The sequence below is a fragment of the Manihot esculenta genome, chromosome 3 (assembly GCF_001659605.2).
Source record: "Manihot esculenta cultivar AM560-2 chromosome 3, M.esculenta_v8, whole genome shotgun sequence".
In the NCBI taxonomy this organism is placed as follows: domain Eukaryota; kingdom Viridiplantae; phylum Streptophyta; class Magnoliopsida; order Malpighiales; family Euphorbiaceae; genus Manihot; species Manihot esculenta.
In genome coordinates this window covers 25872302-25886497 of record NC_035163.2, presented here as the reverse complement: position 1 = coordinate 25886497, position 14196 = coordinate 25872302, and the positions used below count along the sequence as shown (strand labels likewise).

Below are 14196 nucleotides of genomic sequence, written 5' to 3'. Positions count from 1 at the left end.
ATATTTAAGATTTTTTTGGGCTCAATCAACAATTTTAAGTACTTAAAAAATTCAATAAAATCCGTATATCCTCGAAGGAAAAGACCAACTGCTATTTTCAAAGAGAGGAAAGGATACTCTTCCTCAAAACCAAATCCAACTTCTGTTTGTTATCATGTATCAAATTTTTGGTCAAATATACAAGTAAAATGATTCAATTTAATTAATTATATACTTTTCATCCTATAATTTTTATTTACTTCTTTTTATTTTATTATTTTAAAATTATTATTCACTTTTTTATTTTCTATTTTATATATAATTAACATGTAATTTAATTATTATAATCTTATTTTATTTAATTTTTTTTATTAATTATCAAAATATTTTAATATTTAATAAAATTTAGTATATAATTGAAAAGTTAATAAAAAATTATTTTCTTAATTTATATAAAAAATAAAATAAATATAAAATATAAAATAAAATGAGCATTTAATAAAAAAATAAATAATTATTAATTAATTAATTGCCCTTCTGAATTTAATTGCCATACAAATAACAAAGGAAACTTTATTTAGATTTTTTCATTTTAAAAAATAATTTAACTTTTTTTTCCTATATTTTCTTTTTTGCAATTATTATTGTTTATTCTTCTCGTGTCCAAGTGAAGTCTGTGGTTGGAGGAAGATATAAATACCCATAGTCTTCTGCAGCACCTAATCAAAATTCTCCTGTACTCTTAGCATAGAAGAAAAGCATATCTCGTTCGAGACAAGGTAACGGCACTGATCCTAAGTTGCGCGCTGAAGTCAATTTCAAAAAAAAAAAAAAAAAAAAGAGAAGAGAAAGGAAAAGAAAAGAAAAGAAAAATCATCGAACCGGACAGCCTGACATATATATACTCTCCCTCAGTGGCTTGAAAATTTTCCTTAGCATCTCTCCTTTTCTCTCTTGCTCTATCTTCGAAAACTGTGAGTGATTTTGATCTTAATCGCTTGATTGCTGTCGATTTTTCTTTTTTGTTTATCGTTCTTAGTAGTTTGAATGTTTGTAATTTATATCGCGCTATGTGATTTTCGTTGGGAATTTTCCTTTTGATGTGTGAATTTGACTTTCTAGTTATGTTTGGTTGCTTAGAATCTGTGGGAAAAAGGAAGTGGTTTTTGTTTGTGTTTCCTGTTTTTGATTCTTATGCTACCCGGTTAATATAGTAATGCTTTTATTTAAAATTTTACGAAATGCTTTGTGGATTGAATAAGCGTGGATATGGTCCATTTAGAAAATTTGTTCTCAGATTTTTGTTTATGATTCCATCTAGTAGTAGTTTAAATTCTAGAATGAATTTAGTTCAACATCATTATGTTCGGAAGTTTGCCGAATGCAACTTAAGAAATTATTTTGCCAGAAAAGAAATAAAGGATAATTTACATCCTAATTGTTTCTCATTTAGGGGAAAATGGTAGTTGTTAAAATAAGAGTTATTTCTCTTTCAGTTACAACTTCCACTTCTGAAAGACTTTTTTGTTTAATCTGTCTTATAACATGTCTCTGCTGCGCCTATGTGTATCTGTTGTATGCAAGTCAAGCTATGTTGAAGGAGTTTAGATGGTATGATCTTGTTATTGTGTGTGAGTTCGTTGAGAATATTAAAGGATAAAAACGCTTTCTTATGTGTTCATACGATATTTGTCATAATCCAGCTCAGGGTTTTGATCAATAATGATTTATTTTGTGTATTGTGCCTTTGAATTGCTCAGTCTTCAACATGGGAGCAAGATTCAAACCCATTACAGCTGCTCTTTTCCTTTGCTTCTTTCTATTGCCTTTGGTTTTTGCTGCCCATAATGATGGATTGGTCAGAATTGGACTAAAAAAGAGGAAGTTTGATCAAAACAACCTTGTGGCTGCTCAGTTTGAGTCCAAGGAAGGAGAGTCACTGCGAGCTTCTATTAAAAAGTATCATCTTCGTGGGAATTTAGGTGATGCAGAAGATATTGATATAATATCACTAAAGAACTACATGGATGCTCAGTATTTTGGCGAGATTGGTATTGGTACTCCACCACAAAAGTTCACTGTAATATTTGACACTGGTAGTTCTAATCTGTGGGTGCCCTCTTCCAAGTGCTATTTTTCAGTAAGTTATTTGCTTAGAGGATAATTATGTGATTTTTTACTTTACAGCTTGGGATTTTTCATCACTTGGAAGATCAGATTGAGAAATATTATGCAGCATGTCTTTAGTTGGTTCTGAGGATTTTGTCTCTGATAATCAATGTATAAAATTCTCTGTAAAGAAGTTTCTTGCGTTCTATGGTTAATGCCATGTCTAATTTCTGTTTTCAGCTTTCCTGCTATTTCCATTCCAAGTACAAGTCTGGCCATTCAAGCACCTCTAAGGAGAATGGTTTGTTACTGCACCTCAATTCCTTGTAGTGTTTATGGAATGTTGAGTTCTTTGTAAGACAATTTTCTTCTTTTTTTTTTTGGTGCATTGTTTGGAATTGCATATTTTTAGCTAAATGTATACTTATCAGACGGATGTCCATTCATTTTTGTGATTTATTCTTATGGCTGTAATGTGTGCTATAATGCTTTTATAATCATTATTCCAAGGTAGTTTTCCTTTTGTACATATATTTTGTTAATAACATGTTTCCATAAGATTCTTTTTTTTTTTCTATAGAAAAAAGTAATAATAAATCCAAGTGAAGTGGTGACTTTTGATTTGACAGCCAGAAAAGAAACAAGAAGCTTCAGATTGAAGGCTTATAACCCAAACCTCACCCCCCCCCCACCTCTCCTTTTTACCCTTTTCCAGAAGAGTTACATTCCTAAATAAGCGTGCAGGGTGGATACTGGATATCCTCTAATATCCACATGGCTTAGTCGTGAGTTTTATTCTCTTTACAAAATAGCTTTAGCTTTGGGCAGGTAGTTTTTAGTTTGAGCCCTTTCTGTTTATGAGCAGATCATAATGATGTTGAAATCTCTACTTCCAAGTAGGATGCTGTTTTCCATGTCTTATCTAATTAGTGCTGGATGTCTTCTTTGGTGTGCGCATTATAATTATATATATATATATGCAACAAGCTAAAGTTATTTTCGTCTTGGGCAACACAAGAACAAGTAATGCAGTCTTCTGCAGTTATATTCTTCAATTTTGCACTGTCTTCTGCGCCCCCCCCCCCCCCCCAAAAAAAAAAAAAAAGAAAGAAAAAACAAACAAAAACTCCCCATGTGGCGTTTGATGTCTTCATGATATTCAGAGTTCTGTCTTTTGTTGCCTGGCTTCTGCCATGGATTTTGTTTCACTGAATATTGGTTTTACCCACCTTTTCTTGTGCAAGTTTTCTGTGAACATTGCCATGCTTATATGTTGCATTTTCAGATGCTCGTGGAATATTGTTATATCTTTACCTGGGGTCGTTTTTGCATGAGCTTTTTCAGTATATGTGCAGACAAAAACATTTTTTAGATGCTATTGCAGAGCAGTGATTGTGCATTATTGCATCAAAATTTATTTATTTGCACATGATCCTGAGTACATGTTTGTGATTTGGTGAGAGACTTTCCTACTGAAGATTTAGTGTGACATAATTTCATCCTACACAGGAAAATCAGCAGCTATCCACTATGGAACTGGTGCCATTTCTGGCTTCTTTACTCGGGACCATGTAAAAGTTGGTTCTCTTGTGGTCAAGGATCAGGTAATTTGTGCTGGTTACTTTATATACAATACTACATAATTATATAATAGCGCGTTAGTTGGTGGTTTGAATTTATAATCTAATAAGGTGGTGTATTTTTAGGATTTTATTGAAGCAACCAAGGAGCCCAGCCTCACATTCTTAGTATCAAAGTTTGATGGTATACTTGGACTTGGGTTTGAAGAGATATCAGTTGGAAAGGCTGTACCTGTGTGGTATATATAGTTGTTTATTGTTCTGTACTAATAGTGGATTGTTCAATTGTTGTATTGATAATGCCTTGGTAAATTAGAACGTTGAGGAATTACAATGATTATATATCTGAGTAGATTCATCACAGGTACAACATGGTCAATCAGGGTCTTGTTAAAGAACCAGTTTTCTCATTTTGGTTTAACCGCAATGCTGATGAATATGAAGGGGGTGAGATAGTTTTTGGTGGGATGGACCCCTACCATTACAAGGGTGAGCATACGTATGTCCCTGTGACACAGAAAGGGTATTGGCAGGTTGGTTCTCTAAGCATCTCCTCTACTCTGTAATATCAGTATCTCAATATTCTGAATCTGAATGCCTTCTTTTCTTTTGCTGGTAGTTTAACATGGGCGATGTCTTGATTGATGGTAAAACAACTGGTAAGCAAAGTTCAACCTTTTTTAATGGGGAACGTTAATTCTCTACATCATTTTTCATCCTGATTTTTGAATCTATTTCAGGAATTTGCAGTAGGGGCTGTGCTGCAATTGCTGATTCTGGAACTTCTTTGTTGGCTGGTCCTACGGTTTGTAGTCAAAACACTTTTCTTTTGCCAACAATAATTATGCGTAGTGCTTAATATGCTGGGTCCATCTTCCCCCAGAGGACTCTCATGACCAAATCATGTAGATTTTCTAACAGATAAACACACCAGGGAAAAGGAAGGGAATAGGAGTCTTCAGCTTAAAATCACGTAATCCTTTTTCTAAACAAGGGAGCCTTGATGTGCCCTTGCTTGATGGCATAAGGGAGGTCATTTGCTGTGGGAACAATAACAAGCCCCCTATATAGACTTGCCATTTTCCATGGACATATAATTATGTTTATACTTTCTCCAATATCTTGCACTTGTTTCCTCTGGGAGTATATTTTATTTATTGCCTGCTTGATGGCTGCATGTATGGTCTTTGTATTTGGTGTGGTAGTTGGCCATTTGATTTGAGGTTCTGTGCTAGATGTTATTCCCTATTTTGCAAGGCACTGTGCTTCCTTTTTGGCTTTTGGGCTTTCTGCTATTTTGAACCTTATTTGGTAATTGTTAGTATTATAACCTGGGTAGTTGATGGTGATGTTTGTTAGTGTTGATGAGATTTCTGCTGGTGTTTGAGTTTGTACTGCCTTTGCATTATTTACAGGGCATTATTGCTGAAGTGAACCGTGCCATTGGAGCAACTGGAATTGTTAGTCAAGAATGCAAGGCAGTTGTTGCTCAATATGGAGAAATCATAATCGAGAAGCTTTTAGAAAAGGTATCAGCTAAGTTGCTGCACAGCATGAAGAAGAAGTTTATATTTTCTGATGTTTGTCTTAGGTGGATTTTCTAAATATCCTCATTACTATATGTGATAGGACGAACCACAAAAAATTTGCTCACGAATTGGTATGTGCACATTTGATGGTTCCCGAGGTGTAAGGTTGGAGTTGCATGCTTCTTGCCATTGCATCTATTAATATATTCCTTTTGCTGTTTGCCCATTTAACAAACTTAAGCTACAATTGGTTTTATATGATCAGTATGGGCATTGAGAACGTGCTGAATGAGAAGATTCAAGGAGTGGCTGGTAGTTTGCATGATGCAATGTGCTCTTATTGTGAGATGGCAGTTATATGGATGCAGAATAAGCTCGAGCTGAATTTAACTCGGGAGAACATACTTAACTATGTCGATGAGGTAAACGACTACACTCTGGCATTGTTAATTAAATTCTACATCACATTTGCTGATGCTGTAATTTTGTTAATGCAGCTTTGTGACCGATTGCCCAGTCCACTGGGAGAATCAGTAGTGGATTGTGGTGGTTTGTCTACATTGCCTAATGTTTCATTTACAATTGGTGGGAAGGTTTTTGACCTCTCCCCTGAGCAGGTATCGTTATCCATTTGGCTTTGTTGGGTTTGCCTGCATACCTTTTGCAGGAAAAGACATCATATGTATCTCAGTACTGTCATGTTTACTCATGTTGGTTGGATTTTGAGTTGAGAAATGAGAAGTAACCTGTGGACTTGAACCACCTCTCAACACCCACCTACAACCAACAGAATAAAATAAAATAATGCGTTTCTCTTTGGAGTAGCATATATTTTCCACAAGCAAGCTTATTTGTAACATTTGTGAAGTGTCTCACTGATTGTACATTTTTGTGATGGCGATAGTATGTCCTCAAAGTGGGTGATGGAGAAACAGCGCAATGCCTTAGTGGATTTACAGCTTTAGATGTGCCACCACCTCGTGGTCCCCTTTGGTATGCCCTACCCTTTTTGTCATAGATGGCAAAAATTCCTCCTTCCAAATTTTGTGGTCTAAATTATCTAGTTGATTTGTTGGATACTGAATCATTGAATCTAAAATTCACTGCATGGCAGGATATTGGGAGATGTTTTCATGGGTCGCTTCCATACTGTATTCGACTATGGTAATATGAGAGTTGGATTTGCGGAAGCTGCATAATTAATCATCTTTTACTACTTAGGTTCTGTTCAGTGTTGTACACCCTTGTTCATCTGTATTCTGTTTACGAAGTCTGTCGTTGTCGACTTTGAACTTTAAAGTGTCGGAAAATAAATCTCTTGTAAATATCAGAACAGAAATGTGCCCCGTTGTGTCTAGTATGATACCTTCAAAACTAGGAGTTTGAAGGTTGACTATAGATGCTGGGTCTTCCAAAACAGAGCCTTATATAATAGTACACGTAAATTTTATAATACCTCCAACCGAGTGTGAATGCCTTATATTTGTATCCGAGCTATTCGAAAAACTGTTTAGTGGTTTTTTATTAATAATAATAATAATAAAGGATCGCCTGCATCTCATTGTCCATTTTTTTTTTTATATATTTTGTATTTTATGTATCCGAGTTTAGTCTAGGTCTAGTGCATTTAAAAAATCTAATAATTGAAACCCTTCTGGATGCCTCAGCTTCTGGGCCATGGCATCTTCATCGGCGGTCAAATTGTCCTATATTCCCTATTAGGAAAGAGGCGTAAAAGGAACAGAATCATCCATACTTTGTTGTAAATAGAAACAAAAGTGGAAGAAGACCCTAGCAGACACGTTTTGCTTGCTGTATTGAATAGCTGGAAACAAGGGGATCAAAATTCCCAACCACGTTTAAGGGTTCGGCGCCGACTAGCTGCAAAGGGTAAGTGATGCCCCCGCTCTCTTCAAGGAGGTAAAAAAAAAAAATTGAGATTTTTTGGGAAATTAAATTCATGTATTATAATCTATTTCCTGCAATTACTCATGTTGTAAGCTTTTATCATTAGTTTGAATATAATTACATTATTAAATAAATATAATCACCCAAAATAAAATGACATAGAATTAATATAAAAACTTATTGAATTTAAAAAGAGTTAATGAATATAATCGAGACATATCAGCCACTTTTTAATCAAGTGACAACAATATTGAGAAGTCATTAGAGTGATCCAGATTTGATTTTTCGCTTCTCCCTTTTCTAAACTTGTATAGTAATATATTTGTCCAATAAAATTTTAAAAAATATAATTTATTTATATGATTGAAAAAATAGAAAAGAAAGCATGCTTTTTTTTTTTTCCCTTCCCATTTTCTTCAGTATTGAGCCAAGTTGAGGGCTCACTCTACAATACTCCCCCAGCATATAAATGTAGTGATTTCCCTCGCACAAGATACGAGTCATTCTTATTATATGGAGGGTTGGTCCTATAATAAATTAATATTGATTGTGAGACACGGCACAGAATGCACTGGTCCTCCCCCGTTTGACTTGATATCCATAGCTTCCTTCGTGTCCAAACCTTATATATTTATATAAAGAGGACTATTTTAAACAGATAAAATAATATGATAATGAGTTTACCTCAGATTCATTTCCTCAGGACATAAATATCACCTTTCACAAATACAATTGCTTGATGATGAATCAAACACATGTACGGTACCTGAATCCCTAATCCCAGTTTACGCAACTAACCTCAACTTATAACCAAAATTTGAATTTGTGTTTTAGTTGTTATCCCAAATACAAATTTGGAATTATTGTTTTCATCCCGCATAATTATGCTTCTTTTGCGAAAAGCCCCCCGAATTACTTTTGCTTTGATGATGATTGTCCAAATCAAAAATCAAAACGCCAACAACCTGTGGGCCTTTCCACAAGAGTCATACTACACGGTTTGCCTGTTGATGGAATTCTAATTATCTCGCAATTTCACGTTGAAAAGTTGGTGCCAGTTTTAATCAAATGTTGTATTTATGTCCCAATGAGTCCCCCAATCCTGACGTAGTCTTCATAAACTATACGCGATTCTTCATTGTCTATATAATGATCATATTAATGAATAGATACCATCATCTTCATACTTTTCCCCTCTAAATTTAATCAAGATATTTTGAAATGTATAAACTTAATTTATTTGGATCGAACTCAGATAGACTTGTCTATTAAAAAGAAAAAATAATTTTTTTAATTTTAAAATATTTAAAATTTATATTTAAATTCAAGATAATTAGTTAATAAAAAAGGATTTTATGATATATATATATATGATAATCTGAAATCCAAAAAAATAGAGTTTTACAAGGATTTTTTGAACTTAGAAAAACTTGGGTCTAGAGGAGGCCAATCCTCCTTTTATCCTCTTCCTTCTCCCTTACGCGAGATGGCTTCTCCGCTATAGGTCCACCTACCCCTTGATACAGTGCCGTACGTCAGGATAACCTCAGGACCCTCCCTGTGTCAGGCGAGCATTTAATTTCTTTCAGCGCGTGCGTGATCAGGGCTGCGAAATGATTGGACCCGCAATTTTTTCTTCTTATGACTGGATTTGAGGAAAAAGAACCGGCATTTAGGAGAGGACTAGATCTAAAACTGAAGTGAGCTGAATCGGTCTAATTGAGTAACTTAAATGGAAGTCTAATTAGGAAAATGAACGGATTGGGCCTGATTTACTCGGGACTCAAAAACCTCTTGATTGTGGGTTGCTACTATCAATCTGGCCTCAAAGAGATGGAAAAATTCAGCGAACATTGATATATATATTAAATGGGTGATATTGTAGACATGTTAAGAGTTTTGTTAAGACTTGCAAGCAATGTTCACACTTTGACAAATACATAAATTTGGCTTTGCCGCCGCAAAGACCATTCCTCTAATTCGGTATTATTCCTTATAATCACCCATTGATCACGCTGCCTTGCCACATGTTCACATGTCTTCATGTGGATGCCTTTATCCAAATCTCGCCCCTAAGTAACCCACCGTCCATGAGCGGCCAAGCTGTCAAACTCCTCCCTCCTTCTGCCACGTGGTTCACCTGCACTAACGAAAAAGTCACCTACTTTGGGCAGATTGAACAAGAAAAATACACTTCAGATTTGAGGCAACAAGAACTCTTAATTACGATGTTATGTGCAACAGTACATGACTCCAATACGACAAGTCGTATATGTAGTATTCACGCCCGTTAAATAGCCAAACCCACCCCAGCTAAAACCCATAACTCCTCATTTCTTGCTCTCTCTCTCTCTCTCTCTCTCTCTCTCTCTCTCTCTCTCCAATATGGAGTGGACTAGAGGACCAGTCATCGGCCGTGGCTCCACCGCCACTGTCTCGTTAGCCACCTCTGCCTCTTCCGGTGAGGTCTTTGCAGTTAAGTCCACAGAGCTCTCTAAGTCTAAGTTCCTGCAAAAAGAGAAGTACATTCTGTCTAATTTAAGCTGTCCTTATGTAGTCAAGTACTTGGGCTATCATATTACCGACGAAGATAGTAAGCCTATGTACAATATTTGCATGGAGTACGTCGCCGGCGGCACCCTTCACGATGCTATTCAGAGACATGGAGGTCAGCTAGATGAGCCTATGATAAGATTATACACACGAGATATCTTAGAAGGCTTGGAGTATTTGCATACAAATGGGGTGGTTCATTGTGACATCAAAAGCAAGAATGTTCTGATAAGCAAAGAAGGGGCGAAAATTGCCGACTTTGGCTGTGCTAAATATGTTGGCAAAGTTGGTGGCACCGAGTCAGAGTTTTCTGGTACGCCGGCGTTCATGGCGCCGGAGGTAGCTCGTGGAGAAGAGCAAGGGTGGCCAGCAGATATGTGGGCTTTGGGATGCACAGTCATAGAAATGGCAACTGGGACTATCCCATGGACAGGGCAACAAAACCCAGTATCAGCTCTCTATCAGATTGGATTCTCCGATAAGGTGCCTGAGTTTCCCAGCTGGTTAACAGAGAAGGGTCAAGATTTCTTGAGCAAGTGTTTAAGGAGAGATCCAAACGAGCGATGGACGGCGAAAGAATTACTCGATCATCCATTTCTTAATGATTTGGAGTTGGAGCTTAAGGAAATGGAGGAATTCACAATGACTTCTCCTAGTTGTGTACTGGATCAAGACTTCTGGGGTTCAATGGAGGCATTGCAAAGTCCTCAGGGTTTAACACTTGAAGGATTTTCGAATTCTCCAGCTGAAAGAATGAAGAAGTTGATTGAATGTGCTTCCCCCGCCGAAGTTCCCAACTGGACTTGGGAGGAGGATGATTGGATTACAGTTAGAAGCAGTGACACTGAGGAAACCTTTGATGCACCTTCAGTTCCAACTGCATTCTCGACCTCAGATTCAATTTTTTATGAACAAGACCTTCAAAGTTCATTTTTTTATGAAGATTTGCTAATGGAATTCTTTGTTGAAAATGAAAACATCAGCATTAATAGTAATGAAAGATATGATTTTGTATCAGAAGATCTCAATTCTGAGAAATATAATGATAAATCTTGTTTTCTGCTATCTCATATCTTATCAGTTCTCTGTTTTAAATTTTTATTATTGGCAAATATTTTCCTTGACAAGCCAACAGCCCCCTTTGTTTCTGTTTTTCTTTCTCTTTTTTTTTTTTTTTTTTTTGTTTTTCCAGTTAAGCAGAGATGACCGCCAGATACAGATAACTTGGATTAAGGGGGGTTGACTTTTAACTGAAGTCAATCTTGGGTTTGGTTTCGAAGCCTGCGAGTGCGAACAGAGAAGACTTTAGGTAGATTTTACATTGTCAATGTCCGCTTCCTGCTCTTTTAAGGGGTCAACTGAGACGAAATCTGAAAAAAAAAATTGTTAATTTTTTCCCCTGCTCTTCCAAATCCTTCAACTTGCTCCAGGTCCCAATTTGGTTGGCCCTTATGGGACCTGGGGAAACCCGAGTACCTGTTCCACAGCTCTTTTTCTTGAACCACCCAGAGTGGACTTTGATGTGGTGTCTCATAATGGAAGTTTTGAACATCCAAATTCCACAGTTGGTGGCTCCATTTTCGTATATTGTAGTGGCATTTGACTTTTTCTTGGCAGGTGAAGATGAAGGAACTTGGATATGTTTCTTATTAGATGCTACACACCACTATTAAAAGATTGGTCCATAATTTTTTTTAATTATATATGTTGTATTTTAGGAATTTGGTGTTAAAAAGGTGACAAAAGTAGCATGGAAAATAAAAACTAAGTGAAATAGTGAATTGGGTTCCGTAGTGACTATTCTAATGTTTAAATTAGTAATTGATTAATTATAAAATAAGAGAATATGGAAAATTTAATTAGTAAAAAATATGTGTCAATTTTTTTTATATAATGTGAGAAGATGATTATTGTAATAAATATAGAAATGGGTGAATATTACTATTAAAACTCAATAATTATCGATCGCTAGTCATTTATTTGATGACTAATAGTACTACATAAGAGAATCATGTTTAAGTGTTACACTATCATGTTCGTGTCATGTTCATATGTCATATTGCTATATTCGAGTGTCAATATTTAGTATTTAGATATTTTATATTTATTTGAATAATATGATTTCGAGTCACGATATTTTAATAGTGAATTGTGGTAAACTCTAATGATAAATAATATCAAATTATATTAAATAATACCAACTTATATTAAATTTTTTAACAAAATAGACAGCTCTCTGAATGTGAACAAATATATATTATATATATATATATATATAAATTAGGTTGCAATAATCTTTGGCGGTAAGGAAAAAGAATCCTCCTTTTATGTCCTAGTCTAGCAGGCTTTGACTGTAAATAAAGTCTAAGTTGTTTTTTAATAAGTGAATGGTTGGTTATGAAGATTATAAAGCCTCCAATGTGAAAAGAGACTTTGATTAGGCAAGTGGGAAAGTCAACATCCTTTTGTTTAGGCAAGTGGAGACAACATGAATGAATTATGACCAAGTAGTAGCCTTTTATGATCAGAAAGACTGTACTTTCAGTTGACTGCATGTATAAGGCAAGTGAGAATAAGAAACTTGGAATGTGTATGCAATTCTAGAGCATGATAATGGAATCTATTTCTTAAACAGTTGTCACGGAGTTGACCCTGATTGTACAAAAATGCTCAACTGGTGAATGATGGAGCTTGGCTTTCTACCATTTCTTGCAATGACTTATACAAGTTCCAATTCAGGTAACCTTCCAGGACTGGCATTTTGTTTCATATTTTGACATGAACATGGTGTTACACGGGTCTGCTGAACCCCGCGGCCAAACCATGCACGGGGTTCCAGCGACACGCGTTGATGCTCGATATGTTCAGGTGACATCTTCTCTGGACTATTACACAATTTGGATCATTGAAATGGAGCTGTTGGGCTAGCAGTTCAATTGTGGAGGGCATAATAAAAGACAATGCAAAAGAAATGCATGCAATGGAGACCTTGCGGTTTCTTTTTGAGACATTTTCCGTATCTTTTAACTTTTTGTCCCAACATTCTCCTCCATTGTCCTACTTTTTTTTGCTTCCACAATCCTGTTTTAATTTGTTCAGCCCTTGCAGCTTCTCCTTTACCAGATAAAGTTGTTTGATGTAATGGTGTAGCCTCTGTCATCATTGCAAGGAATAGAGAGAACCCTGTGAAATAATCATCAAGTCTGTTGTTGTAACTGATTCTATTGCTAAGACTTTATGCAAGTGGGTAGGAAATGTTTTCTCAAGAGAAAATCTTTCATAAGTCACCTGCTGAGTAACACAAACTTAACATCTTACAGCTTTCAGGCAATAGTTAACAATTTTTTACTGCATTCTCAGCAACCAACAGCAAATGATTGATTGATGTTTCTTTGGTCAAAATTTCCTCCCACAAATTAAGCACCGACAGTTACCTTTTAAAGATGCTTACAAAAGTTTTTCCGCCATGACAGCCTCATCAGTACAATTAACCACGCCAGATTTCAGAGCACGGTTTGCGAATCTTCATTACACTGTATAAACCACAAGGTGGCTCTCACAGTTTTTGCCACCACCAATGGACTCCTCTTGTCTCTTCAACTAGTCTATCCCTGCTGATAGCAGAATTCTTAGAATAGTTATAAAACAAAAGGGTTAGTTAGATGAAAAGAAGGCTCAAGCCTAAAATACATGGCCGAACAAATAAAAGATTCAGCCCAAGCCCAAATTCTATAAATTTAATCCTGACCCGGATCGGACCTCAGTTGTAACTCCCTTCTGAACCAAAACCATATCTCACTAGATTGCTGCTGCTGCCACTAGATACACAACCTAAGTGGTGTCGCTAGAAATTCCTACAAGAGCAGCTGCGAGGCCATAGCACAACTTATTGAAGCTTAATGAGGTGAAATGGGGAACAGGTAAACCCAACAAAGTCCCAAAAGAACTACACAAAGCAATCAAAGACTCCTCTAGTATCAACTATGAGATCAAGAAATCCCAATAAACCACATCAGCACCGAGATCAAGTACCCACTGTAAATTAAAACAAACGCATTTGAAGGTGAAGAGAGTATGTTCTTCAGTAAGCCATTCACGCCTTTTGAGGCTCAGTTTGATGAGCGACTGTCATATTATAATCGCCAGACTGAGACAGAAGAAGAGCCGTCATCAGAGAGATAGCCACCTGTATGCAAAATAACTCATTTCAAAAGAGGTTGGGCATAAGAGGAACACATGACAGAAAAAGGTAAAAAAAAAAAACAAAAAAACAGATCCCTCACAACTGATTTGCTGGCTAGAACTAAAATAAAGAAAGAAAATTTAAAGAAACCAAAAAATCAAAACAACCATTCGAAAGTGAGGAGAGAAGCTACTCTTTGAGTAAAAAGGAAGAAGGTCTCCTGCCAAACGAGGTAGAGTAAAGCCTTTGTTATGTGATCTTCAAGACTTGCAATACATTTACAGAATATCTTGACAGTTGGGAATCAAATGGTGTACGTTTAATAGCAAGCTGAATTTCATATGCATAGGTTTCT

General features: G+C 36.0%; 2 protein-coding genes across 2 annotated transcripts; both read left to right on the top strand.

The window, feature by feature from the left end:
• The first annotated feature begins 697 nt into the window (after window positions 1-697).
• Window positions 698-6652, top strand: LOC110612143 (aspartic proteinase). The gene is made up of 14 exons (XM_021752833.2): window positions 698-953; window positions 1740-2119; window positions 2329-2389; window positions 3598-3692; window positions 3795-3907; window positions 4033-4201; window positions 4288-4327; window positions 4409-4473; window positions 5084-5197; window positions 5298-5362; window positions 5463-5619; window positions 5695-5814; window positions 6102-6190; window positions 6312-6652. Exons 2-14 carry the CDS (start codon window positions 1748-1750, stop codon window positions 6394-6396), a joined length of 1545 nt encoding a protein of 514 aa, XP_021608525.1. The 5' UTR covers window positions 698-953; window positions 1740-1747; the 3' UTR covers window positions 6397-6652.
• Window positions 6653-9057: 2405 nt separating this feature from the next.
• Window positions 9058-10901, top strand: LOC110611631 (mitogen-activated protein kinase kinase kinase 18). The gene is made up of 2 exons (XM_043955103.1): window positions 9058-10738; window positions 10851-10901. Exons 1-2 carry the CDS (start codon window positions 9491-9493, stop codon window positions 10899-10901), a joined length of 1299 nt encoding a protein of 432 aa, XP_043811038.1. The 5' UTR covers window positions 9058-9490.
• The last annotated feature ends 3295 nt before the right edge of the window (window positions 10902-14196 follow it).